This window comes from Phalacrocorax aristotelis, chromosome W (assembly GCF_949628215.1).
Source record: "Phalacrocorax aristotelis chromosome W, bGulAri2.1, whole genome shotgun sequence".
NCBI lineage: Eukaryota > Metazoa > Chordata > Aves > Suliformes > Phalacrocoracidae > Phalacrocorax > Phalacrocorax aristotelis.
In genome coordinates this window covers 27785388-27808854 of record NC_134310.1, presented here as the reverse complement: position 1 = coordinate 27808854, position 23467 = coordinate 27785388, and the positions used below count along the sequence as shown (strand labels likewise).

The 23467-nt window shown below is 45.7% G+C and overlaps 1 protein-coding gene across 7 annotated transcripts in view; it reads left to right on the top strand.

The window, feature by feature from the left end:
• The window catches only part of CTIF (cap binding complex dependent translation initiation factor), a 183341-nt gene that overhangs the window by 46305 nt on the left and 113569 nt on the right, over positions 1-23467 (top strand). For 6 of the 7 annotated variants that reach the window (XM_075077472.1, XM_075077473.1, XM_075077469.1 and 3 more), the window contains exons 4-6: positions 18040-18113; positions 19010-19114; positions 23161-23236. In XM_075077472.1, the coding sequence (XP_074933573.1) occupies positions 18040-18113; positions 19010-19114; positions 23161-23236 (255 nt within the window). Of the gene's footprint in view, positions 1-11947; positions 12067-17613; positions 17618-18039; positions 18114-19009; positions 19115-23160; positions 23237-23467 lie in introns of all 7 variants that reach the window. The other variant, XM_075077474.1, reaches the window with a different exon arrangement.

Below are 23467 nucleotides of genomic sequence, written 5' to 3'. Positions count from 1 at the left end.
GCCAACACCCTAGCTTGTTTAATGTCGTGAGGCTTCGAGCAACACCAACTCCAGGAGCCAAGAAGGAAGCAGCTATGATCTTTGCCGGATTCCAAAACTCAGCTGTAGAGTCACAGCTGTTCTCAAACTTATGAGTGCTCCTTTTGCTTCTCATCTTTCTATAATGTTGATAAATCATTGAAGTGTTAGGAGTAAGAAGTGTTAGGCGACCTATAGAGCAAGGCCCTCCCTTTATATGTGACGGGATGCCAGGCCAAGCCCGGTCTCCACAAATTAAAAACAAACCTGCAGGTAGCGCAATAGGCATATTGCTAGAGCGTGAGATATTTGCAGAGGTGTAGTTACACCAAGCAGTGGCATTTTTATATACACTTAGGGTGGCATTCACAGGCCAAGAAAGAGACTGGTTTCGTTCCGTATAATTAAAGTATAAACAAGCATCCATTGACAAAGAACCCAATAGCTCAAGCTCTTGTGGCTCGAGATTAGTTTGAGGGCGATGGACTGCCCAACCGTCCCAATTATTCACACAATTCTGGGGAGTATCACAAAGGCTCCCTAAGTGTGGTGTATTTTGTGGTATCACTAGCGTCCAATTATCAACCGGCACTCCAACCAAACAGGTGGAGAGGGGATTTCCTGGCGATGACAATGATAGGCAGATGAAATCTTGGCCTGTTAGATTTTCCAGGGTAACCCATACATTCTGTTTTGGCTGGGGCGGTATGTACATGCCCTCGGTGATTCTTATCACGATACTTACGATGACTAACGGGAGTACTATTGATTTGTCTAATCCAGTCAAGGGTGTGCAATTCATATCGTCTAGAACCCTCTATTTCGTGGCCTGCGATAATTAAAACCTTATGTGTCTGTAATGGGTGATAGTAGCAACTGTCACACCACCTCCTAGCTCGATGGGTTCTTACCCACCCGCGCTGTTGACAGCTATGACACTCTCTTAGTACCCAGGGTCGGCACTTATTACATTGGGGACATTCTATCCGTATCCTGGCTACCTCTACCGGTGCAGTCATACGTCTTCACTGTCTCCTGTCACTTCGCAGATTTCGTTCTTCTGTTCATTAGGCATAGCCTTTACCCATCTACTGGGTATCCACCTTGGACCTGTGGGGGTAAGCACACACATGTAACCTCGACCAAAGTATTTGACTTCTACGGGCCCTTGCCATAGACCAGTGGAAGGGTCTCGATACTTTACCATTACTGCCTGTCTTGACTCCTTCCTACCGTCATTCCCATGCACCCACGCAGGAGGGTTATCGTGTTCTGCAAATATGCACAAGTGATTTAATACAAACAAAACTTTTGCGAGCCGTTCTTGTACATCTTTTACGTCTCGAAATTTGTTTAGATATTGTTTTAGAGTCTGGTGCGCCCTCTCAATTATTGCTTGCCCTGTGGGTGAATGTGGAATGCCCGTGAGATGGCGTACCCCCCATGCCTGTAAAAATTTCCTAACCTTCTGACTACAGTATGCTGACCCATTGTCTGTCTTAATCTGTGTTGGAGTTCCCATTACAGCAAAACAGACTGTTAAATGACGTATAACATGGACGGCCTTTTCCCCTGACTGTGCTGTTGGTCATAAAAACTTGCTATAAGTATCGATAGTAACGTGAACATATTTTAGTTTCCCAAATTCTGACACATGCGTAACGTCCATTTGCCATATTTCCCTGGCCTGAAGGCCTCTGGGATTAACTCCTAGCCCTATGCCTGGTCCGTGATGGCTGCAGGTAGGGCAGGCTTGTCTTCGGCTGTAGGCTTGTAAATATCCATTCCAACACCCTTATCTTCTCCCCCTTTTTCTTTTTGCGCTGAGTAAGTGCACCCAAAATGTGAGTAGAACCATGGAGTATGGTGAGATCGATGGGGAGATCGGGGTCCAGCCGGTCTACTGCTCTCTGAACGATCTCGGAGCTGAGGCGTTGTATCATAGAGGTTTGTTCGGCAGTCGGTCGGACCGGCGTGGCAGGGTCAGTGCCCTTTAACATAGGGCGAAGAACCTCCAAGTCATCATTAGTGATTCCGGCTACTGGCCGTAGCCATTGTAGGTCTCCTAACAGCCGTCGAGCATCATTAAGGGTTTTGATTGCCGTGTGTAACGTAAGTTTCTGTGGACTGACTTGAGAGTCACTGATGCGCCATCCGAGGCATTTCCGTACTGGTGAACGTTGAGCTTTCTCTGCTGCTATTACTAGGTCGTGTAGCTGGAGCTGTTGCTGTAAATATAATTCTTGCTGTGCCGAGAAGGGTTGTTGTTGCGCAAACAAGATGTCATCCATGTAATGGTAAATTATAGTGTCCGGCCATTGCTGCCGCACATTTTTTAATGCAGCATCTACGAAAAGTTGACACAGAGTAGGGCTATTCTTCATGCCTTGTGGCAATACTGTCCATTCGAAACGTAAGTCAGGACCCTCTCTGTTGATTGCTGGTAATGTAAATGCAAATCGCTGGGTATCCTGAGGATGCAGCTTTATAGTAAAGAAGCAGTCCTTTAAGTCAATAATTAGCAAATGCCAACCAGCTGGTAACATGGCTGGATTTGGAAGGCCAGGCTGTAAAGCCCCCATCGCTTGCATTTGCTGATTTACTGCCCGTAAATCATGTAACAGCCTGTATTTCCCTGACTTTTTCTTGATAACAAAAATAGGGGTGTTCCAGGGGCTTGTCGACGGTCGGAGATGTCCTTGATCTAATTGTTCTTTTATTAATATGTGGTCTTGCTGTAGACTTTCCCGTTTGAGCGGCCACTGCCCGACCCATACTGGCTCTTCTGTGAGCCATGCTGATCTTCTGTGGACGAGTGTCCATCAAAGTGACATCTACTGCTGTTGCCAAGTCCAAGACGAGGCTTCCTCTGGTGGCGGGTTGCAAATTGGAAGCTGGCCAGAGCTGCTCGGCACGACTGGTGGCGTGGTGACAGAGTGCTGAGAAGCCACTGGAGCCGCAATTGGTGCCTGCGCGCTGCGACTCTGGGCGCTCAGCTTCCCGTTTCCCGAACGCCGGCAGGCAGCTGTATTGTGGCTTTGAGCCTGGCAGTGTTTGCACCATAAGTTAGCTTCGCTGCACTGTCTCTTCATGTGTTCTGCTTTTCCGCAGCGGAAGCATCTAAAAGTAGCTGGCCCTCTGTTAGGGTTTTTAGCTGGACCCAATGGGGCGAGAGCGGCACAAACTTGTTGTTGAACCTGTACCATTCCCTGCCCAACTTCCCTCAGTGCCTCAACTAACATAGCTTGAGGACCGGTAGGTTCTCGACTCATGCGTTCAAGCATCACCTCAATGCCTGCGTCTAGGGGAAGTGTAATTAAAATACTTTTAGTAGCTTGGTTGGAGTTTTCCATAACACATTGACGCAGCAATGGGCCCTTCATAAACTCAGGTAAGTCGGTACGATCTAACGCTTCTGTAACTCGATCCACAAACGTGGCAAAAAGCTCTTCCCTCCCTTGCTTAATCGACATGTAAGAAGGGGTGATTGGTGCTGTTTTGACGCGCTGTAAGGCGTCCCTTGCTAGCCTCATTGATTCTCTTAATACATCAGGGCCTGTCTGCATTTGCATGTCTAGGGACGAGAAGGGTCCTATTCCCATAAGTTGTTCTACTATTACTCCTGCTAGCGGATCGTTTTGCTGGCGTTGGGTGTTTGCCGATCTATCGCATAGGGCGTGCCAGTGAGCCTGCCATAAAAGCTGCTGCGACTGTGTCAGTATGAACTTCATAATGTTTTTAATATCCTCGGGACAAAGCAGCCCGCTTCCCCAAATGTAATTTAGCATCTGTCTGGTCGGCTCACTGTGTACACCCGATTCGCTGACCGTACTTCTCAGCTGGTTCAAGATTTTCCAATCAAGAGGAGTATGGTGTGCGAATAAATTTTGATTGTTAGCAGGGTCCGGTTGATAGATGACAGGGAAAGCCTGAGCCAACAAGTCGGCGGTCTCTAGGTCCCCATTTTGTAATGCCTCTAACCCGATTTTCCGCCAGTCAACTCGGCTGCGCACACTAGGCACAGAACGGTGACTAGACGGGGTGCTCGGCTTATTTTCCTCCACCGGAGAAACTACATCACATAAATTTTCAATATCTTCACCTCCCTTTCCCAAGCTTATTCCTTCTCCGCTAGTTTCTACAGATCCACCAGGAGGAGGAGGAGGGGGAGGAGGAGGAATAAGGGGCTTTCGAGGTACGGTAACTGGGATCCCCGAGAAGGGAGGCGAAGGATTGCCTAAGCCAATTCCAATCTTTCCAGCATTGGGGTCACAATTGTCTAGCCGATCAGAGGCGGCTGTTGCTAATCTTTTTTCAGTTTTATATTTTTTCATACAGTTAATCACTTCCCGCCAAGGTTTCATTAGCTTTTTCGCTGTCTTATCGTCATCTATCACCAAGTCCCACAAACAATCACCATAAGCTCTCCACTCCTCTACTTCAAAAATCGACTCCGGTTCTTTAAAGAACTCTTTCACTTTGCCCACTGTAACTAGCCTCGACAAGTCTTTTAACTGACTTACTCCCCGCTTTTCTAAAAAGCGCTTTAATAATTCAAAAGCTACCTCGACCTCCATCGCCCGATGTGAGGATAAATCAGCGTCGTTTGTACGGCTCTCGCTCCCGGGTTAGCTTCAACTGTGGAAAGCGGATCCCCTCTTGAATTCCGAGGTAGGATCCAGGCCGGAGGGTCGGAACGTATCAGAAATGATGCATAAATCGACTCCTCTTTTGCCCCCTGGCCGCCGTCTGCCAGTGCGTCTCCGTCTCTCGCTGCTGTATCAGAAATAGTCCTTTTCAGGTCCCTGTTCGGGCGCCAGTTGCGGCGAGCGAGGAAAGCAAGCAGCCAACTCAATGTGAGTGATAGAGCAAGCTTCAGTTTTATTTTTAAGTCACAGCGCTTTTATATGCTCTTGTAAACAAGCTTCAACAATTACTTCATACGGATTGCGACACCTCCTTAACGAACAGTCTATTTCTGTACTTCGTGCCTAAACTCCTTGTTGTTTGTCGGATGCTCTCAAGGCCGAGAGATATCCCTGCCTTTCTTCTTTGCTCTCAAGGCCGAGATATCTCTCGCCTTTCTTCCTCCTCCTGGTGACTTGCAGATTCTCTGTAATTTCCCATCATCGGGTCTGATCTCTGTAATTTTCCATCAGCGGGTCTGACACTGGGTCTGTAGTCAAGCTAATTCCATCGCGTACCTATAATCCTCCAGCCCGCTTTCTATCTCAAACAACTTATCAGGGGACCCGCATGTGGATTCAAGCCTATAGTTTCCCACACCCCATCCCTGGAAACATTCAAGGTTAGGCTGGACGGGGCTCTGAGCAACCTGATCTAGTTGCAGATGTCCCTGCTCATGGCAGGGGCGTTGGACTAGATGACCTCTAAATGTCCCTTCCAACCCAAAGCATTCTATGATTAATTCTATGGTAGCTGACTGTTCTTTGCAGATGATTAGCTAGCTGGGGTCAAGAACGTCCCAAGGGCTGCGCTATCAAGTTAACAGCATAAGATGTTGAGTGTCCTGCGCTGGTCAGTAGCATAGAGATGTAGAGGGCTTTGCAGGGATCGCATGCCATTGTCACCAAGCCTGGCACATCCTGCCAAAGCATATCTGAACCCAAGCCCAAGCCTTGCTGATAAGGAAAGCATGAGAAATTCCCACAAAATCAAATGTAATATCACATGAAACTTTTTCTCTGTCTCCGTAGCTCGAAGAAGTACAGTGCTGTGCTAGTGCATTTCCAGGCAGGAGATGCTTTGTGTTATGTGAGCGCAGACTGCAGGCAGAGGACATCTGTCCTGCCTGCATCTGGGGATGTGCCTTTGCCTGCTGTGTGTGGGGTGGGAGCAGAGCAGATCCACTTAAACCTTTCGGGTCCCTATGTCATGTGTCTCGCCTGAACTGCCAAACCCCCTCCAATGATGAGCACTTGGCTTCCAACCATATGAAGTCACGTCTGGAAAAGCTGCTATGTTGCCAAAGCAAAGGCAGTAGTAGGGGTGGGGTGATGTGTGAAGGCTGTCTCTTGGGAAACAGCAGATTTTAATGCACAGTGGAACTTAATTTTATAGAAAGTGGAAAAGCCAAAGTATCAGTGCAGATTTCTCTTGCAATTCCAGAGATTTTTTTTGCAGCCATCAGTGCTGCTTGACCATCTGGGGTCAAACACCAGGAAATCCTCCCCGACAGATGCTGCAGTCAGGTGACAAGGGATCACTGTCTCAGGCAGTAGCCACGTCACTAGGTCCAGAGTTGGACTGAGGCTTCTGCAACCAGCACCGCCATAATGTAAACTTCTCAAGTCAGCAGTGAAGTCGTCTGCCTCCTTGCTTAAATCTGCTGACATCAGCAGGCAGCATGTAATGCCCCAAATCCTTGGCTAACCAGATCAGCGCTGGAGAGTGGGTGGGCGCTGCTTGTTAAGAAGCTGGCAGGATCTGACCAAAGATGTAATTCATTTTCCTGTGCAGGTAGACAGCCTGTGACTGGCTTTAGTTGCCCATCCGGATCTGAAGCACAGTGATTTTCTTGCTCAGCAAAATGTGAGGGATGATCCTGGGGGCAGTTTGGGGTTCTTCATTTCACCGACCCCTTGTATCATAGCCCAGGGCCAGTTTGTACGCTGAATTTGGTTGAGGTTGGCCACCACGCTGAAGACCTGTTGGGACAAGTGGGTGCTGGCAGATGCTGCAGTTGCCATTGTGTTGTTTCCAAAAGAAAAAAGAGAAAGCAAAAGATGGGGAGTTACTTTGAGGCTTTGCCAGTGAATACAGGTTGGTGTATCCCTGCCTGACAGAGGGGAAAATTAAATCTTTTAGTGGGGTGACCTGCCCATGATCAAAGAGCAACTCTGAGAAACACAGTCACTTAATGGTTTTCTGCCTGTAATTGCTGGGTGACACTCCCTCCATGTAGTGAACACAGCCCTGTTCAATTACCGTTGGAGAGGACTGCTGAGAAAGAATTCAAGTCCTTTAGCTAATATATAGGTTTAACTTTCTCTGGGACTTCTGTTCGGGATATGCCTCATGAAGTAGCACTACCCCTTGTGAAGCAGGCACCTGCTTGAGTGTCTGAATATCTGGGAGTGAAATGCTTCACTGCTTTTCTGCCTGATTTAGGAGAACTGTTGCTGCTTACAGAAGATGGAGGAAGGTGTCTTCTAGGCCTGGTGTCATTAGTGACTCACATGGGAGGACGTCTCATCACCCTCAGTTTCCATTTGTGTAGAGCGGACAGGGTGATGCCTGTCTGCCCATTGAAAGGAGAGCTTCCCACACTCTAGTTCCGTGAAACTTGCAGTAGCTCAGTTACCTTTGAGATCTCCATTCTTCTTTCAGATTTGGTTGGATAGGTCAACAAGTGCCAAAGCTCTTCGCAGGGAAGGGATGATGTGAGCCATTTCCTCCAAAGCTCAGGCAGGGGCTTGCTGCTGGGTTTCCATGGCATGTCTGAAGTTCTCGATGCCATTCTGGGTGCTTTCAGTGCCCCTTCTCATCCTCATCCATGCACATAAATGAGCTAATTAACACATCCTTGTCTAACACATCTCTTCTGATGTTGTCCGGAGGGAGCACAACCACACAGGTTGGACCCTTTTCGTAGGGAATCCAGAAAGATCTTGTAGGCTTAACCTCCTACTTCCAAGCCCATCAGGTCCTTTGGTCCTGTATTGTAGCACAGTTCCAAGCGATGAATGGTGTCCCTTCTTCTATGCCTTTACCAAAGCAGTGAGCAGGTACCCTACCAGATTGGAGAGGGTTGGGGAAGGTGGACATGGACCTGGGGAGGGAGGGAGCAGAACCAAAGTGGTTGTTTTTTCTGCATGATATTTTTATAAGGGTATGTTTTCTGTTTTTCTTATAGCTTTATGCAATACATTGAGAAGAAAGAAACTGGAAATTTGTCCCTACTAAAATGTTTAGAGTAATCTTTTTTCATAAAAGGTGCTTTTAAAATTATGAAAATAATTGTTTTCATATAAATAATTAATTTTCCATAGAAAAATTGGTTGTTCTAGAATAGGTCTAGAAGAGAAGGGAGATTTTGCATTAAATACTTGGAGTCTGGTGTCAAAATTCTGCGTAACTGCAAGGTTTAGCTGCAGCACATGAAAACCTCTGCTGTGGAAAAATCTCAAAAAGGACCATTTACATGATAGCTGTCTCTTCTTCTGACCAGGATTAAGCCTCAAAGTTTGGGAGTCATTTGAAGGACACCCCACAGCTTGGTCTAGGGAGCTCCTTGTAGGTGCTGTGGTGGATCAGCTGTTAATGCTGGGGGATATCTCAGAGATTCCTGTGTCCTGAGAAGTCCTCTAGCTTTCCATTGTCTTTCCTTTTCCTCTGGCCCACCTTAGGCTGTGAATGCTGTGCATTGAATATTGAGATTTTTACATACAATTGAACGTGAATCCCATCAATAATCTGGTGATATCTTCAGGCCACTTAAAGCTAGTGGCATTGCCATGCTTGGCCTACACCTCTACCAACACAGCCAACTTCACCCATACTTACCATCACTGAGAGCAACTACATAGGTGGTCATCACATTTCTGTTTATTGCCTGAGCATTGGGGAAAGTTATCTCCTTTTTTTCTGCAAATGGGATTTTCAAACTTGTACTGAAGCAGTAGAAAGTATCAACTCTTGAGCTGGCAAAGGAAGTGGGATTAATTAGTTCATGCCTCAAAGAGCTAGCTGCAAAGGTAAAAATTGCAGTGTAAGTGAAACATATGATTATGGCTAATTAAAATGCAAATGTTAGATTTGACAGCTAGTTTCCGAAGGAGGGTGGCTGGCTGTGTTAATGTGCACAAGCCTCACTGTTCCCAAGAGGGTGCAGAGCTTGGCCGGAAGGATTGGCATGGATGAGAGCAGCTACTAGGAATCAGTCTCTGGAGGGGGTGATGTTTCCCCCCCAGGCCCAAAGTGAGGCTCAGAGGTCTCATCTCCTGCTGGTGAGTGTAGACCATGAATGGTAGGTGGAGGAGCTGAAATAAGAGCTGGGAACAAGAGTTCAAGGGTTGTTTGGCATGTTGGGAGAGCCTTGGTGTTCTGAGGGCACACCAGAGAGTAACGGGGTGAGATGATTGGGTTGGCAGGAGGCAAGGGCATGGGATGGAGAACTTTATGCCATTACAACTGTTTCTTCAACTTTTGTTGGAGCTGTGGACAAATCTGTTCCTGCAACATGCTGAATTAATTTAGCAAGAGCACTGTGTGGGAAACGTGGAGGTGGCCACGCTGCAGGATGGAGGGTGAGCAGTGCCGCGCCTCACTGCCGTGGAGCCTCCGCTTTCTGCTGAAGTCCAGCTGCCTGCATGGGTTTGGGATGGGGTTTTTATGGTTTTTGGGATGAGGCTGATGGAGGATTTTTGTTGCTTGGTTATTGTTTTTTAAGGAATGATCGTTACCTGCATACTCTTGCCCACTCCTCTAGCATCACCCATGAGGCTGGTTTGAGCTTCCCTGCTCCTGCAGAAAGGAAGTCCGCAGAGAGGGTTCATTTTGGCATGAAAGGGTTTTATTAGAGGACACAAAGCCACCAGAAATGTCTGGTGGACATATTTCTGTTCTGGAGATTTGAACACCCGACGGTAAGGTAGCAGTAAAAAGTTGTTCATCTTTGACAATTAGTCAGAAATTTAGGTAAAATATTGAGCTTGGCTGTGCTGGTGAGTTTGAACATGAGTGTATTTAGGCCATACTCAGTTGGACTGTTTCAGCTTCAACAGAAGTTTCAACAATTTTTAGTTCAACAATTTTTATTTTTAAAATAATTTTGTTTAAAATATAAATATTAATAGGGTGACAAATAGGTGATAGGTGATAAAGATAAGGAATGTGAGCAGGGAAAAGACCCCAGGCCATGAGCTAGAGCCAGGAGACAAGCTGTTTTAGTGAAAGGGTACCTGTGATTTTTGTTTGTGCTGTATCCACTGGCTTGTCTTGGTGAGTTTGGATGTTGATGCATGGTGTTACCAATCTCCCTGTTTCTCACAAGGGTTTTATTGTGGCCAGCTGTGTTTCTGGAATTTGCATAACCTCAGGTTGTCTGCAGGTAACCACAACCAAAAGTTGGGTCAACTGAATATAACCGAATGATGATGTTTATTTTCAGTGTGTCGTTTAAAGCGAAGGATGCATATGCTGACTTGGTCCCATTGTAGCAGTTGGCACAGATATTTTTCATACATGGATGAACAAGATGTTCAGTGTGTAGGATACAGTAAATTGGTAATTAATCCTTTGAATATCTAGGTGGTGTGAAGCTTCATTTCTCCCAACCATCTTTTCAGTTGGTGGGCACTTTTCCCACATCAAAGAAGGTTATTTGCACTTCTCAGGATGCCTGCAAGAGTCACTCTTCCCCAAGGCTTCCTGAAGCAACCATCTCTCCGTGTCTCACAAGTGACATCGATTAAGTTTTCTTTCCCTCCATGCCAATTTAACAGCTCCTTTAACTTTGTGCCACTCTATTTCTTGGCTGTTGCGAGATTCAGGTCGCAGTGTGGCAAGGAGGGAAGAAGGTTCTTTCTGCTGTTGGCGGAACATCTCATGGGAATAACCACAACCTCTCAAATTTCATCTATATACAACTTGAAAACCAATTTACCTCCTCTTTTGAAGTCAGTACTGATTTTAGGCTATAGCAACCACAATATGTTTGAGGTTGCTTGAGACTTGCTAGGTTTGAGGATGGAGGATGTGCAGCTGGAGCAGCACAGAAATCTGCTGATAAATTTTACTTCCAGTCCCTTGTGTTGGGTAAATACATGTTTCACGTGCACTAAGGTCCATGCTGGACCACTGGGTAGCATCACCTTAGGTAGCTTAGGCTCTGCTGTGCCCAGGTGGCAGTGGTGGATCTGGGACCTGTCTGTGTCCCCAAATTAGTGACCTGGACTTGGCTGTTGTGTGCAAAGAGGAGTTCATGCCTTGCTCTACTGGTGAGTCCTTTTGGATCTTGAAGGCCAAGGTGGCTCTGCCCTCATCTTAGCCCATGGCAGTGTCCGCAGGGACTTGTGTAGCCCCACAAGGATGTCTGAGACATGAGATGCTCTCTTTAAGTGTCAGCTCTCACACCAGTCCTGAAACACATGCTCCCCTTTATATTTCCCAAATTTTCAGAGTACTTGACAGAGTTGAATATTCTGCGCTCTGTGATTTCATGTTTTTTTAATCATCTTAGGTTACTTCAAAGGTCTTCTGCAAGCCTCTGAGCAAAGCTTTTGGAGCAATTACCCTGAAAATATCCACCTTTCTCCCCGAACACCTTGTGGGATGTTTGGGTAGATAGGGCTGGTCGGATGGGTTATTCTGGTTTTCGGATGACTCATCTTGCCCTGAGGGCTGCCGGCTGAACTAGAAACCTGCAGGTTGCTTGACAGCAGAATGAGTGTTAGGAGAATAAAGGAGAACATTGGAGACAGCTCCTTAATAGGCAAAAATAGTTATTTGTGTAATGTGTCCTCTGGTGAGCTCCAAGTGTTTTCAGGTATGTGAGTAGTTGGACTCCAACAGTAGACTGAGCAGATGGAAAAACTGAGAAATTGATTTGGGCTTGGGAGGGGAATTAAGGATATATAAGCAGTTTTAGAGGATGCAGGGTTGATGAATATGCATAACTAATCCTCATGAAGATAGAGGATGGAAGTATTATTTTACTCCATGCATAGACTAGAGCACTAGAGCCAAATTGTATCTTCATTGAAGCCTCCTGCAATATCATCCCTTTGCAATGTGTAAATAGAACATGTTAAAGGACTCCAGGAAGGCCCCATGCATGGGCGTGGTTTTGTAGGTGTTTGCACATGTGGGCTGGGAGCTGGCACTCTCCTGGCTCATCAGGTCAGTGTTTTTTGTGGGTGCGGGTAGGCGTTGCTCTTGACTAAAGTGAGCTGTTTGTTGTTTCCAGGAAGAGTGGGATCACAACAGCAGTGGGAGCACAAGATCCCGGCTGGGGTCAGGCTCCAGGCATGGGTCTGGATCCAGGTCTGGCAGCCACGGGAGAAGCAGCCAGTTCAGTCAACCAAGGTATACCTGGTAGCAACGTGCTGAAGTCATGTCCTTTGCTTGCTGTTTATTAGAGGCATCCTCCCAACGATGTGTTTTGTGTGTGTGTCTACACGTAGGGTGTGAGCGCATGTCAATTATGAAGGACACCTTAGAGACCTACTTAATTCAGGCGTAATGTGTGACCTGGCTGCTGAAGGCTGTAGCTGTTCTTCAGCCTCAAGAAGTCTGTTGAGGTATGCTAAGTGCCTTAATATTGGGAAAGAAGTCCCTCGTCAGCTGGTTTAGTGCAAAGGAAATTAGTTTTTTTCTCTTTGTTTAAAGCCTTGGAGTATTTTAATTTTGGGAAATTAAGAGATGCCTGTAATTATTTTTTTGGCAAGTCTTCATTAGAAGTTGATATATGAGTGGATACCACATAGATGGTATTAAATGGTGACCTTGAGTCCAGCTGCTTTCCGTGGGAGCAGTCAGCAGATCTAGTGGAGAGGTACCTTCCTACCCTGCAAAAGACTTTAAGAATTTGCTTTCAATTTGGTTTTAGGTCCATTCCTTGAACTCAGGCCAGGGACCTCTTCTGCGTGTTTTGGTCAGCCTCTGTCCTTCTCTCTCCTCTTGGAATTGCTCTATTTCTGCACACGTGAGCATTGGTTGTGCCAGAAGTGGAGGATGGACTCTGGGAGATTTGGGGCCAGTGGTCAAAGTCCTGGTCCATTCATCCATCCTGGAGAACTTGAGGAAATAATCTATCCTCCTGAGCCATGCTTTGGTGGGAAAGGACCTGAAGAACCATGTCGTTGCTGAAAAGTGATGGTCCTTTCTGGGAGGAGTGAGACTCAACATATCCCTTTTTCTTTGAGCAGGGATAAAAATGTCTTCCTCAAAACATCTGTATTTTTATTATGAAAACTTGCAGTTGTCAACAAGAAAACCTTTAATCAGAGCCTTTTCAGACAATTTGGTATCTATCTATTTTGTTTTATACCAAAGTGCAGCCAGGGGTTGGAGACAGCTAAGAAGGAGGGAAGTTTGGGGAATCTTCTCAAAGGTAGAACTGAAAAATGCTTAAGTAGTAACACATGACACAGGATAATCCCTGAATTTATACCACAGACTCAGTTGGCCACTTGGCATTGTTCTACATTAATGCTAAGCACAGCAGTGAGCTAATGCTATTGCAATCATGTGATGAAGAGCACGATTTTGTATTTGTAGTGGTTTGCTGGAGGATGGTAATGAGGAGCAGTGAGAGGAACCGGTGGGATGCTGAGCTGGGCTTTGAAAAGCTGCTGCATGCATGCAAATGCCGACTTTGTGGGGAATTTGCTGAAGCTGCATGCATGGGTAAATAGCGGCTGGTGGCGTGGTCCATCCCTCTGTTTGTATGGGCAGCCACAGGGGTTGGATGGCGCTGGATGGAGATGACGTGTGCTCACAGGGGCCGGAGGGCAGAGGTTATGAATGTGCATTTTAAACCATACTGGGTGTAGGATTGGCTTTACCAGATCTCTGATCATTCTGGGTATTTATGTCATTCTCGTCAGTGTGTCTCTCAATCATCATTCCTGGTGGCTTAATTAATTTTCAGTAGTACTACCCCCTTCGCAGTGGAATTTATTATCTAAAGCTGAGGGTTGGGTCATTGGGAGCTTTAGGTTAAAACTTCTTACGGTTATAATTGCAGTCCTGGGGGAACTGACAGCAAGTCACTTCTTTTCTTAAATACATGCAATTTTTTATTTTTTTTTTTGTCCCTGGACTTGAGAATTGGCTTTTTTAAAGCCTTATAAGTCTTGGTACCGTGCTGTGAGCATTTTAGTAAGCGCCCTGCAGCACAGGTTTACTTGGGCAGCAAGTGTGCTCCCTGCCCTGTGAGTTGAGACAGAAACCAGTTATAAAGACAGGTCATTGAAGACCGAAAGGACATCTTGAAATGACTGTAGTGACTCATGACTTAATAACGGGTTGCATTATCATTTGGCCCCGGCGCCATCTTTATGGAGTCTGACTAACGCTTGGAGCATCTCCGGGAGATCATGGGGACATTGTCTAGGCGGACCAGGAGTTGCAGCCCGGTTTGGGTGGGAGCATCCAGCCGCTGCCTAGCCATCTGACCTCCTGCACCTCCTGAACCATTGCTGTGATTTCCCCAAATGGCTGGGATTAGTGCCAGGGCTGACCTGCCTGTGCTCACCGGTAGAGCACCGATGAGCTGATACACCGAGGAGATGTGGGGGAGCTGGGTGGGACAGCTTGTGCTGCCTCCGCTTGTACTGCCTCCGCTTGTGCCACGGATTAGGAGGTGTTGGTGCCAAGGCTCTCCTTCCACGTCCAAACAGATTTCAAGCCAAGCGTCGAACAGTAATTGCTAGATGCTTTATTTCAGGGCTCAAGAAGGGGCTATTCAGAAGCCTTGTACCAAGCTGAATTTGGGCAACAATTTTAGGACACAACCTGTTGCATTAGGAGGTCATGTTATCTTAAATTTTTGCTATTTAATATCTTTGTTGCTGATTTGTCTCAGGCTCATTGCAACTGGTTACATGTTCCCAGTCTTTCTCCCTGAACCCAAATACTTTACTCTTAGGAAATCCTCTTGTAGCTGGCTCATTGACAGGTTCTTAAAATATCCCATGTCCATAGGAAATGGAAAGAGAAATGGATCTGTCTGCAAGAAGAGGTATCTCTTCTTTGGATGATAGCTATAAAGCCCTGCACACGTGCATTTTCATTATACTGCATGAGGATGCTTCTAAGTATTTAGAAAACTAATTTCTCTCTTTGGTGGGAGATCATTTCACTTACATTTGCCTAAAATAAAAAGCTCTGCTTCCATAACTGATCATGAGAATTTTATATATTTCTGGTAGTTTGTTTCCGTGCAGAGACATGTTGACCTGCCAATCCCCAAAAGTTAAAATTGCAATCCATAGAACCCTTGGAGGAGACAAAAATGGGAGCAGTGTGGCTGTGTTTAGAGTATCTAGTGTCTAAATTGGTTGTTGCACTGGGAACAACTTCTGGAAAGGGGAGGCTGAGGGGAGACCATATTGCTCTCTACAAGTACCTGAAATGAGGTTGTAGCGAGGTGGTAGTCAGACTCTTCTCCCAAGTTACTAGTGATAGGATGAGAGGAAGTGGCCTCAAGATGCATCAGGGGAGGTTTAGATTGGATATTAGGAAAAATTTCTTCACTGCAAGAGTGGTCAGGCCCTGGCACAGGCTGCCCAGAGAGGTGGGAGAGTCACCGTCCCTGGGGGTGTTCAAAAAACATGTAGACGTGGCACTTCAGGGCATGGTTTAGGAGACATGGTGGTGTTGGGTTGGCGGTTGGACTTGATGATCCTGGAGGTCTTTTCCAACCTTAATGATTCTATGAATGGCTGCAAAGTGTGACCATCTGTAGTGTGCACCGAGGATGCGCGTCCTGCTCGCTGGGAAAAGATTGCTCATTTTATGGGCCGATGGAGGTCTGGGGCTTCATTAAGAAATGGTCAAATTTTTATGAGTTTTTAGTCTCTCAGTTATTATTAATAATATTTGAAAATGGCAGGAATTATAGGATGGGGGAATATATGGAAGCCATCTTCTCCAGCATGTTTTTCACCAGAGTGGGACCATTTGGGCTGAAATACATAAAAAAATCTGAAGATGTGCAAGATTATGAATAATCTGAATATGTGTAAGAAATGTTGGGGGAAAATGAGTAATATGGGATTCCCTATTTGTGATGCATTTACGTGTCCACCCCATATGAGTCTGAGTCAAGTCTGATTTCTTGAATGGCAAAATCCAACCTGCTTTATTTCTTCATCTGTAATGGGTAGAGAGGGCAGCCCTCTTTCAGCAGGGAGGACATGTGTAGGCTGATGACTGTAAAGGGGACATGAAGGACAAGTGTGACATCTTTGCTTCAGATACTCCTTGCTTCGAGTCACCGGTTTTGCCAAAAGCAGCTGCATGGGAAAATTCAAGGTGCTTTGCAGTTTGCTGGAGGTTTCTCATAATTTCCACCTGATTATGCCATCATGCTTTTTCTTCCCTGGGAAAGAACCATCACCTTAGTATTGGTGGGACATGTACCAGAATAACCATGTGTCATGATTTTAGCTGGGATAGAGTTAATTTTCTTCACTGCAGCTGGTGCGGTGCAGTGCTGTGCTTTGGACTTAGTATGACAACAATTTAATAACACACAGATGTTTGGGCTGTTGCTGGGTAGTGCTTGTACTAGTCAAGGACTTTTCTAGCTTCCCATGCTCTGCCGGGTGCACAAGAAGCCGGGAGGGGAGGGGGCACAGCTAAGAGAGCGGATTCAAACTGGCCAAAGGGATATTCCATATCATGTAACGTCATGCCCAGTATGATAACTGGGAGGAGCTGGCCGGGAGAGGGAGGCAGCAATCGCGGCTCTGGGACAGGCAGCGTCGGTCGACGGGTGGTGAGCAGCTGTATCGTTTGTGTTTCCGTGTTTTTTCCCTTTTCCTTTTTATTATATTATAATTATTGTTATTATTATCATAATCATTATTATTATAATTATTATTTCGTTTTAATTATTAACCTGTTCTTATCTCAAGCCGCAAGATTTTTTTTGCTTTTGCTCTTCCGATTCTCTCCCCCATCCCACAGGGTTGGGCAGAGCGAGCAAGCGGCTGCGTGGTGTTTAGTTGCCGACTGGGGCTGAACCACGACACCGTGTGAACTCATTTGCTGGTGTGCATGGCAGAGGTGGCATGGTGCAGGGTTCTGACTTCCCCTGCCTGTTGTTAGAGCAAGAAGTCATGCCACTGTTACAAATCCCTAGGAGGAAAAACTCATCTACACAGAGTAGGCGAGCAGGCACTTCTTTATTCCAGCGCAGGGAACATGGGAGGATAGCTCCACCAAACATGTGCCCACCTTTGCATTAAAATTTACCAGTTTTTATACACTTTTTCTGTCAAGTCACTATTGCATAAATTCTTTAACATAAAAATGCATACTATGTTCACTATTAAATTTAACCTTTACATTGATTGGTTTCTTTGATTGGATCACTTCATCCATATTCGTATCCCAAAATAATCATTGGTCACCTCTATTAATTAGAATTCTTGATATTCAAATCAAGATGGGAAGGGTAAGGGGATTTCCTAGCAGCATCACTGGTGTGTAACAGGTTTCTATAGCAAGTTTCCTTGGCTTCACAAGACTTAACAAATATAATAACTAACAAATACTGTTCCTAGAGTTACAGGACTGAAACGAAACTCTCCAATTCTTCATTGTTTCATCCAGTTTCTATTAGTTTCTTAATACAAAACAATAGCTACCTAGTGAGGCTTCTATGGTTATGAGTTTCAAAACCCACAATATTCTAACATTCTATTTCTACTGTAATCAAATCTGGTGATTTTTGCAACACCACCATGACTCTCTGAAGAAGCAGGATGGCCATCCCCACCCTTATTGGTGACAGCAGGCTCTGGTAGCTGCTGCTGAAGAGTATCTCTATCCTTGGAGCTATTCAGAAACCATCTGAATGGGGTCTTGGGCACCTGGTTGTAGGTGGCCCTGCCTGAGCAGGAAGGTTGGACCAGATGAGCTTCAGAGGTCCCTTCCCACCTCAACTGGTCAGTGACTCTGAAGCTGAGTGTTTTCATGGCTGGGATGTCAGTCTTCCCACTGGACCTTGGTGGGTTTTGGAGGTTGTGGACAGTGGAGTAGGAGGACAGAACTGGAGTCAGAGCTGAACCTACATGTTGTCTGCTCCGTGTTGTCCACAGCTTTGTGTCCCCAAGGCTGAAACTGTGTCAGTCCTTGCCTTCACAGTGCACTTTTGCAGCGAGTTGAGGGGACTTTGCGTTGCAGTGAGTGTAGGTTTATGTGGGAGCGGAGAAGCCCACGTGCAGAGCCGGGACACCTCCACAGCTGGCAGCAGGAGAGGCTGTGCCATGGTCTGGATAGCACTGCATGCCTTCTGGCGAGTAACCACCTTTCCCTCCCTCCTAGAATGGCAACAAAGAGAGCTCCCTTGATATGCTGGGCACAGACATCTGGGCTGCCAACACCTTTGACTTCTTCAGGTAAGCCAGTTTTAAAATGCTTTAAGAGAGAGATGGACTGTGCCCTCTCTTAGCCTTTGCCCACATGTCCATCCTGCCTGTACCCAGGCACCAGTGAGTACCCTGCCAGTAATCATGTCGCTGCTCCTCCTCCTCCCCATCCCCATTTAGCCCGTGGCACTAAGCACAACCAATCTACTTAAAGCATCCTGCGTACATAGGAGAGGCCACTGGATGGGTTTGCAGTCCAAACATCTGAAACCGATACTGATATGATTACTTGTAATCATCCAAGAGCTGTGCAGGTGAGACTTGAGGCAGCTCTGAGCTACTGCTCCAGGACTTTTTTCTTCCATTAATTGGTGGCTTCACAGCTGCTGAGAAGAGCTCTTCAGCTGCTGCTTCAGTGCGGGGAAAGTGGTCAAATATGCTTTCTGTCCAGTTTTATGCATCTCTCTCTCTATGCCTGGAGCACTGCAAGAGTCTGCAGGGGTTGAGTTCCCACCTGGGACTTGCTCCAGGCCATTGGAGCGAGCAGATTGTGCAGGACCAGAGAGAACATCTCCATTACATGGACCAGACCACTACCTGTTATGATACCCCTGTGATACAGCGAGCAAGTATAGCTTGCAAGGTGTGTGCTGCATCATGTTGCATCATACATCAAAACTAGGGGTTTACTGCAAGCAACAGGAGCTCCACATCTCCAAAAAAAACCCCAGAAGAAATGAAAATAAACATGTTGCAGCAGCATGAAGGTTGGAGGCCCGCATCCATGTGCTCTGCGGCAGGGAGTGGTGCTTCAAGAAGTACCATCTTTCCTTGTCTGCAAGCTCCAGTGTGCCCTCTGCTCTTCAGCTCAGTGGTGTTTAATTAGTAGTGGACTTTCTTTGCTTTTCCCTGTTTTTCTCTCCTAGTGGTGCGACGTGGGACTTGCAGCCTGAAAAACTAGATTTCACCCAATTTCACAGGAAGCTGCGAAACACCTCCAAACACCCATTGCCTCAGATAGACAGAGAAGGGTGAGTGCCATGCATGCAATATCATGCTCTCCAGCAAGGGCTCTAGCTTCTCCCTTGCTGTAGGAACACTAGCTTGGTGGCATGGCTCATGTGGAGGACATGGGGAAGAGGCACTGGACCACGTACAGCATTTGAGGATGCCACGATCAGTCTATCTGGCTCTTCTATAATCCAGTTTTGGGCTGGAGCAGAGCTGCTCACTGTATTTTGCACTGCTTGGTAGAATTCAATCTTTAAACCACACTGGATCCAAGTCTCCTAGATCCAAGTCTCCTAGGTTTAAACATCTCTGAATAGTGGAGGAAAGATCCTGGCTTAGTGCTGATCCTGGTCACAGTTCCCACAGGACTTCAGGGAAGGAGAGAACATCAGTGTGATCCATGTAGGTCCAAGTGTTCATTCCCCATCTGCTAGCCATAAAACTGTTAAAACATTCAACATCTCCTTTTGATGGGGACAGCCTTCACGGGCTTCCACAGTATTGCTGGATTCCTCTTTGGTTGTTGGTTGGTCAAGCCAAATAAATGCATACTGGCACCAAGCGGATCCACAATGTTGCTTAGATGGACATCACCATTTCTCTGCAGATTCTCAAACAATCATAGTATGGTTTTTCCTCTCCTTATCATTCAGTCCTGGTGCTTAATGCACTGGAAGCGCTGTTCAGGGCTGCAGGCAGTATTAGCTGTCCTGTTATCCCAAGTTATGACAAGGCTTCAGCTCATCCCTGATGCAACTCACTGCAGATATCTGCTAAAAAAAAATAGAGTAAGGACTCCATAACCACATTTTATCCCATCAAATTTTTGTCATTTTTTTCTAGTCATTAATCATTTCCCGCTCATAGCAGAAGGAAAAAAATCAGAACAGGTCTAAAAGATGAGTTTGAGAAGATTGCAGGTGACTTCTCATTGCTGTGTTGTACGTAGGGATGGAAATCTTCTCTCAGAGAAGTTTTTCTGTTGTTAAGTTGCTTTTGCCAAAGTGCAGGCCAATGCCATATGCATGGGCTGCACATCTTGTTTAGAAACACCAGGCTATCAATCCCACCCCAGCCCAGGTTCAACATCTGCAGGAGGCTCCTGTACCATATAGTGACAGGCAGAGACTCACACAACCATGTACAGCTATTTTCTGCGCTGTAAGTACTTACTGCAGGTATATAAACAGCAATTTTCAGAATATTTGGAACACTGTAGTTCTAAGTCACTAGGTGCCTTAGTCATGTTTACTCCCATTTTTACAGATGGTTTTGAAAAATGGGATGAAGGGCCCTCTGTAAAATAAGATATAACATGCTCCCTGGTTGATGGCACTTGCCAGATGATCCTACCAGCACCACCTGCTACGTATAGGGAGGATGCAGCAGGGTCTGCTTTGTGGTCTGCCTCCGGTTCCTGGTGTGCTGTGAATGCCCAGGGTGCAAACAGGTAGAGAAGGCAGTATGGAGATGAGATATTTAATCACTTCTAAATATTATAGCTGTAAAAATGGAATAAGAATGACTGTATATGCAGAAAAGTTAAACATATGCCATCAGCACAAGCAGTGCATCTCCCAAAATACAGGTCATATGGTTAACCTGCACTAGAACAGAGGAAGCACAGACAAAATTGGTTTTATATTTTAACTTTTAAAGTTGTCTCTGTTGTGCATTCATCAGCTCTCCCTGCCAAATCTGTGCTGAGCACAACTCAGCTTGCTGAACCTCCAAGAATCTCCACTTGCTAGCTAGGCATTTTTCCTCTTGCTTCAGTGGAACTTTTTAACATGCTAGCTGTGCAATGGAAAAAATAATAGGAAAAAAGGGAAAGATGCTGTTCAAAATGTGTTTTCTACACTTTGAGTACTGAAGAGACCATTTTGTTCCTGATCACTTGCCCAAGACTGGCCCTGTGGCCAGGACAATGTCCACCAGGACATTGAGGTGCTGGAGCGTGTCCAGAGCAGGGCAACAGAGCTGGGGAAGGGTCTGGAGAACAAGTCTGATGAGGAGCGGCTTGAGGGAGCTGGGAGGGTTTAGCCTGGAGAAGAGGAGGCTGAGGGGAGACCTTATTGCTCTCTACATCTACATGAAAGGAGGTTGTAGCGAGGTGGGTGTTGGTCTCTTCTTCCAAGTAACTTGCGATAGGACAAGAGGAAATGGCCTCAAGATGCATCAGGGGAGGTTTAGATTGGATAATAGGAAAAATGTCTTTACTGAAAGAGTGATCAGACATTGGAACAGGCTGCCCAGAGAGGTGGGAGAGTCACCACCCCTGGGGGTGTTCAAAAAACATGTAGACGTGGCACTTCAGGGCATGGTTTAGGAGACATGGTGGTGTTGGGTTGGCGGTTGGACTTGATGATCCTGGAGGTCTTTTCCAACCTTAATGATTCTATGATTCTATGTAGCTGCATCCAGTTGATTGACCTCCAGTGTCTTTTGCTTGGCTAAAGTGTTTTCCTCCAGAAAAAAACATCTGATTTTATTTGCAGATACTGAATTTGGTGGTATGATGAATAATCAAAGTGGAGTGGTTAAGGAAAACCAGGGAACTGTACCTTGCTTCTGACCTGAATTTTTCTGCCTTTAATTTCCAGCGTTAGCTCTTGCTGTGCTTTTGCTCCTTCAGTTCAGGTTCCCAAGTTCAGTTTTTCCTGTACTCTAAGAAATTTCTCAACTGCCTCTTTGAAACATGACTGCCCAAGCTGCCTCCGGTCCTGTAGTTCAGGCTCAGGCATGCTGCCTGTCAAGGAAAGCTGCCTTCATCCCCCTAATTCCTGCTTCCTCATCCCCTGCCTTTATGCCACAGTCCAGCATCAGATGTTCACTGTGGGACAGTCCCCATCCTTTTCAGATATTTTCCTACGATACATTTGCCCATTTTGTACCTGCAGATGATATTATTTGTCCCCAGATGTTTGACTTGATTTTTCTCATATATATATAAAAGATGTATTTTTTCATATATATATATTTTATATATATACTCACTATATTTTTGCCCTTGTAGATCAAAGTCGCTATTTCATCTATGAGGGTAAGTCAATTGTTGAACACCTCTGATTTCCCATAAATCAATCAGGTTTTTAATTAAATTGTTTCCATTCAGCTTGCTGGTTTTTGAGTCTGGTGCTTTAGCACATGCCATTTTTCTGGATTTTTTCCCCCCATTTGCTATAATTCCACTGAGATCTGTTGTTCTGTGACTTCTAGGCACTGATCACCTGGGTCTGCTGCTATCAAAGTTTCTGTCTGATATATGTTATTTAACAATATCTTGTCACTAAGTGACCAAAAAATACATTATTGTTCTTGAATAATAAAAATATATAATCTCAATTGTTTATAAATGCAGAAGGATTATATTTATTGACCATTTTTTCTTCCCTATCATTACAAACTCTCTGCATCCAGCTAGTAATTATCTTTGGATTGTTTATTTTTTCTTTCTTGATACAACAAAGTCCTTCAGCTGCCAGCTATGTGTGTGATCTGTCTGTGCTTGGTTTCTCACCCCAAATTTTTTGTGTTTCAAATTGTATGTTTGTATTTAGATCGATTGCTGTTTGCTATCTGAGATGTATGTTTGTGCTTGTTCGCTGACACCTTTCTTAGCAGGGAAACAGGAGCTCCTGTGGAGACCAACAAATGAGCAGTGCTTCAAATGAAACATTTTTCATTATGTTTTTGTGTCCCCATTTCTTTTTTCCCAGGTAGGCTGTGCTTTCGGTTTTGCTTGGTCTGGGAACTGAATCACCCAATGTTACTGCTCAGAACTGCCTTTGGCTTTCTCCCTGCTGCTACTACCAAAAGCATTTGAACACTGTGGTGGATGGTGCAGGTGGAGAGGACTGGGAAAAGCATTTAATTTTGTATTTATGGCTTTATGCCCACGTGGGAGTGTTTTGGAGGCACAGCTTACTCGCTTCAGAGAGTCTCTTTGTTTTCATGAGGGTCCTCTGCAGTAAGAACTAATCTTTTCCATGTGCCATAATAGAAAATTAACTTTGGTTCCAGCGAGGTTTCACTTGGTTTTGGTTTTGTTTTCTTCCTGCCACAGGCTTGGAAAAGGGAAATATGAGGATGGTGACAGCATCAACTTGAACGACATAGAGAAAGTCCTTCCAGTGTGGCAGGTAGGTAATGAGGACATCTCCTGCCTGTGGCATGGTGGAGACCAGCACCTCCCTGTCTCACCTTTCTTTAGGAAACCCTCCCCAGAAGTGGGAAAGCCTGGGCTGGATGCACTGAGCTATGGTCCTTTGGGGTTTGTGATGGAGAATTATGCTTGTGGTTTTCAGCAAGCCTTGCTGTGAATCTTAGTGCTGGGCAAGGGCAGTTCGTTGGGAGGTGAAACACTGAGGGCA